This window comes from Eutrigla gurnardus, assembly GCF_963514095.1.
Source record: "Eutrigla gurnardus genome assembly, chromosome: 11".
Lineage (NCBI taxonomy): Eukaryota > Metazoa > Chordata > Actinopteri > Perciformes > Triglidae > Eutrigla > Eutrigla gurnardus.
In genome coordinates this window covers 24794004-24799186 of record NC_139925.1, presented here as the reverse complement: position 1 = coordinate 24799186, position 5183 = coordinate 24794004, and the positions used below count along the sequence as shown (strand labels likewise).

General features: G+C 40.8%; 1 protein-coding gene and 1 long non-coding RNA gene across 2 annotated transcripts; both read right to left on the bottom strand.

The window, feature by feature from the left end:
* Positions 1–1585: 1585 nt before the first annotated feature.
* On the bottom strand, positions 1586–2520 carry LOC311021069. The gene is made up of 4 exons (XR_014597972.1): positions 2411–2520; positions 2059–2237; positions 1856–1949; positions 1586–1764 (listed from the first exon to the last, which is right to left on the bottom strand). It is a non-coding gene; the product is annotated as an uncharacterized lncRNA (long non-coding RNA).
* Positions 2521–2954: 434 nt separating this feature from the next.
* Positions 2955–4846, bottom strand: LOC311020733 (uncharacterized protein; the record flags this gene model as incomplete). The annotated part of the gene is made up of 5 exons (XM_084020938.1): positions 2955–2972; positions 3392–3531; positions 3715–4089; positions 4302–4403; positions 4621–4846. The coding sequence occupies 5 exons, from the start codon at positions 4844–4846 to the stop codon at positions 2955–2957; spliced, it is 861 nt and encodes a 286-aa protein (XP_083877064.1).
* Between the last annotated feature and the right edge of the window lie 337 nt (positions 4847–5183).

The following is a 5183-nucleotide window of genomic DNA, read 5'->3' as shown; positions in this document are numbered from 1 at the left end:
AGGCTACGTGCAGTTGCTACAAGCTAAATTCAAACCATGAAAAGAAATTCACAGTGAGAGAGCTATTAAAAGAAGCTTGTGTCGATGACAATACAAAACAAATATGTTTATACTTTCATAATTCTACAAGCACAGAAGTGATACATCGAGCAGCATATCAAACGGTATATTCTACCTTCTGCCCACTCATTGACATCAATGGTCCAGCTCTCCAGTTGTTTGTCTGTGATGTCCATTTCCATTTTCAGAGCCTCCAAGTTATGCAGCTGGCTTCGCAGGGTTGTTGTGGCCTTTAAACACAAATAAAAAATGACAATGTGGGAATTGCCTACAACGTTGAATATTCTTGATAAGGAATGTAAAGTGCCTTCACTATTAGAAAACCACATACAATTAATACTGATTAAATATACAGTATATTCGTATATACATGGACTATCAATATATGTGGTATGAAATATGTGTAAATGACATTTTATATCAAGACACAAAATACAATTGACACTACATATAGAACCATCCGTATATTCCACTGTATCTGGGCAAGTCTATATTTTTGTGATATATGCCACTTTTACAATATTGTTATGCATGTTGCAGAAGGGAAAACTGGTGTCTTTACCTTCTGATATCGGCGGGCAAGCGTGGAAGCCAAGTTGTGAAATTTGTGCTGGTTCCAGCGCATGGCCATGATCGTCAGCATGTCTATGCGTCCTGCAAACATCAAAAATATGAGATGATCATCCTTCTTTCAAAAAGCAGTAGTAGAAGAAACTGTGCAGACTTGTTGGGTACCACAAACTTTTCCCAGATAATAAATCACAGTATAGTACTATGGTACTAACCCCTGTCTTGTTCCATTTGACTACTCACCCATGAAAGGGCTAGTGTGGAAATAGCACAGGATAGTGAAGAAATAGCATGAAACAGTGGCGCAGGACAGTAGGCAAATGGCAGAGAGCACTATGGCAGGACAGTAGGTGAATGGTATGGTATGCCCAACCAACAACAGTACAGTACATTTCTTTTTATCACATTTCCCCTCATTATCCTCACTTTAAATAACATAGGATGATGGTATTGTAATCGATCCATCCATCTGTGTTGAATATTCTAAGCTTTATATTTTCAGAGTCAGCATATATGCATGAGCTCAAAGTGGCTCACCATTGTCATCAGGATCAAATTGTACTGGTTACCATACCTGCTTTTGACATGTGCTTGGTTGTAACAGCAATCCTCGAGAGGAAGGCGTTGCACTGCTCCACCTCTTCCCCAAGAGTCGAACCAGCCCCCTCCTGATATGCTCCGCTCCATTTTACCTTTAAAAAGAAAACAAAAAAAGAAAACCTAAATGGCAACAATCTTATGCAGGTTTTCAGGGAACAGAACATCTCATTGACAATCATTTTTTCTTACCTCACATCTGAAATCGTGGGCTTTGGCATGAAACACTGAAAGAAATGGCCTCATGGTGAGGAGATGCTGAAGCTCAGGGCATTTCTCTGCCACTCTTCGGAGGTATGGCCAGTACTTACATGCCACATCCATGGCAAAAAATGTCACTGGCTTACAGGCTATTTCTTTTTGGAGGAACAGGGGGTAGGCAAAAATCTCCCCCCTGAACATATTGAGGGCACGAAGAAGAACCCCATGACGACACACAGCGAGTTCCAGGCCCTCCTCGTCTGTTTTCCCTGATGACTTAGTAGATGTTTCACGTGCCGCTGACCACTGCCCTCCACAGACACCTCTTCCAGAGGCCTACAACATGGAAGATGGTTAACAGTCCAAACTTGTTCAAAAAATGCCCTCTTTGTTTTATAGGTAAATATAATGTTTTGTGCAAGTTTACATGACTGGTTGAGGAATGGACATAGTCCACGAATCTTGAAACGTCATCATCTTTTGCAATGAAGACGCCATCAAAGATGGCTGGTTCCTCAGATCTAAATAAAAGACATACTTAGACTTTCAATATTCATATGATTTTCAAATTCACAACAGTTACTTTCAAAATGATGAGCTGTCTATGCAAACACAAGATTTAGTAATTACCTTGCAGCACTCTTGAACCTATAGTGCTTGCGGTTCCCATCAACTGAGACCACAAGCATGCCTGGGCTGCACGCTGGGCAGTCGAAGTGGTCCTCCCTGCACAATTTCTCCACTTTGTATCGGACGGCCTCCCACTCCAAAAAGCTGGTTCGGAAGCTGTCTGCTGTGATGTTCCCAGTCTGATTCAAAAGAGAACAGTAACAGAGAACAAGAAATTAAAGAACTTAGACAAAGGGTCACAGGTGTATAAATGTTAATCTAGTGTAATATAGTGTTAATGTTCATGTATCATGATCATATCATATAACTCACAGTATTATCTCTTGAGTTACTGAACTTATTTAATACTTACACGGCCAAAGCGGATAGTCCGTCTGTCCAGCATTCTTAAAAATGCTTGGCTTGACATCCCTGGTGCTGCCATCTTCACCTCTTCAAAAGAATAAAGGATGTCCAAAGCATATGCCGTTGCAAAGTGAGAGGTGGCAGGCCAGTAGTCATTGGAGACTATGTCATCCAGTCCAGGAGTCCATGAGGCTTCACAAGCCTCGCATCGAATCTCAGGCAATTTGAGATCATATCGCCCTGGAAAAAAAAGAAATATATATATGTAAGGCACAGCCGAGCTAGTATGTGCTTATGTTTGTTATTTAGCAGACGCTTTTGTCTAAAGCGACATACAAAAATACAACAATCAAAATTAACATCAATTTGTAATTTTAATTATAATGTAAATCATAAAATAAGCTTAGGAGAGAATAAAAATATATAAAATCCCAGGAAATAGGAACAGGTGCCAACATCAGTAACCCTCATTGATGTTGCAGGTGTTAAAAATCCATTTTGCAACAAACATCACTCATACAAACCAGATCATTTGAATGACATAACGCTCATTAGATGAGTGCAGTGGTCTAGATGGGGTGTAAGGTATGCGGTCACAACGTGAAGCGGAGTGGCCTTTAGGCTACACCTCGGAGTGCATTAACATTTTGATATTCGAACGTCGCAAAGTCCATTATTTTGCTTCGACCACTGTTGCCAAAAATTATGCTCATAAACTTTCAAAATGTGGTCAAAAACTTTATGAGATGTGCAAATATCTGAATTTTAATACACATTCTAACATCACAATGGGAGATTTAGCCAAACATTTGTATAATCACATACAGATAATACATTTGCGTCTGCATGATGCCGTCATATTAATATGTCATAATAATATGATATTAATATGTCCATATTAAGATGACCCTAAGCGTCTTTGTGTTTAGAGTTGATATGGTGTGTGATCAGGAAATAGCTGTGGGTGACATTCTGCAGCCACTTTTACAGAATTGACCCCATCCCGACCCCTGAAGTTCTTCTTACCATTCATTGTAACCACAACTATGGACTTTCCTGCGATGACACGGGATGATCCTCGTGGACAGCTGCATATTTCTGCTGGCATCTCCAAAGGTATAAGACGCTCTTAGAAAAAAAGAAACATGTATGAGAAATAAAGCACAACATATGTATTTACTGGCAGCTATTTTGAAACCAGGTAGGACTTCATGGCTTCATCAACTGATCAGAAATCAGTATTCAGTTTTCCAGGTGATAACTGGAAAAAATATAGTCTGAGAAAGGGGACTCTCAAAAACTACAACTTACCACACTGGGTAAGAACACTCTCCACAACACAGGTTGTCGGAGGCAATGGTTCAAAGAAACCATGCATCATGGAATCCCTGTTGTGGAAGACTCTATCTCGATGGACCCTGATGTCACACTGGCCACAGAGGAAAGGGTGTGGTCGGCAGTCACAACAGCGGATAACTGCTGGATGGTCTGCACATTGTTGGCAGACTCGAGTTGCCACCTGCCGTTGTTTGCCCACCATGGTGTTGACCAGCCGGGATCTCTCTTTCGCCCACCACCCTGAGATCAGACTCTTTCGAGTCGACCAGTCGGTTGCGGCTTGAGGTGGTGTATCATCCACATACAGGTCCTTAGCCAGTGAGCACTCAAGCTCTTGAAGGAAAGACTCTGTTAAGACAATGCACAACACTGAAAACCAACGGCTTATAACAACAAAAGATAATGGCATTGAATAACAGTCATTTTGAAATGTGTAATTTTATCTGTTATCTATTGATCAAACACAAAACAATCAAAACACAAAACTATGAAATGTACATTCCTATCGTAATAAATGAACATACTGTTTTGCATCAGTGCAGACAAAATAAAGAACATACCAGCAGTAACTGAAGGAAAGTTGCTGGTCACTTCCCCACTGGTTTCCAGAGCCATGACAGGAGGAGAGACACCAGTCTTCCGAGTCTGGCTGTGACTGGGACCTGCTGTAGCAAAAAAGCTGTTGCTTTTTACACTCAATGACACAAACTTTTAACGTCTCAGTTTCCTTGATGCTAGGCACAGGTATGTAATAATAACCTCAGATATGTTCTAATTCAGACCCAAGACTTGTGATCACGTTGTATACCATTCCAAGATAAACTAGATCTGGAGATAAAGTCTACATTTCAATTAACACAAATGTAAAACAAATCTGACCTGCTTGTTTTCGGGATGATCTGGGTCTGCCATAAATAATGTTTCCATCGCAGTCCCTCTTAATCCACCTAACACCTTGATTGCGGTTTGATGGCTGGCTGGTGGATGGTTCTGCCTCCTGGTGCAAGCTGATGAGCTGTTGGAGGTTTTGGAGGTGAGCCTGATGTTCAGCCTGAACCTGGTCACTCAACTCCTTCTGGAGCCGGTTCGGCTCAGGATCAGACATTGTACAGGGAGGGAGAGAGGGCAGGTGAGGGGAGAGGGAGGGAGAGAGAGAAAGAGAGAGAGATACACTGTAAGATAGTAAAAGAGAGAACAGAAAGTAGAGAGACTGACAAGATACAATACAAATGTGGCTCTTAAAAGTGCCTTTTTGTTGTTATAGGGTGCTGCTAATCAGTAGTTGGAAGTGACAGGGATAAGGGAACCTGTTGAGAAAGAGAAAAACAAATCAATATAATATAGAATAGATCACCAAACTACAAATTACAATATGAATACTTTAAGTGATGTGTAAGTCCATACTTCACATAAAATAGTTACAAATTCAGTTCACACAGATT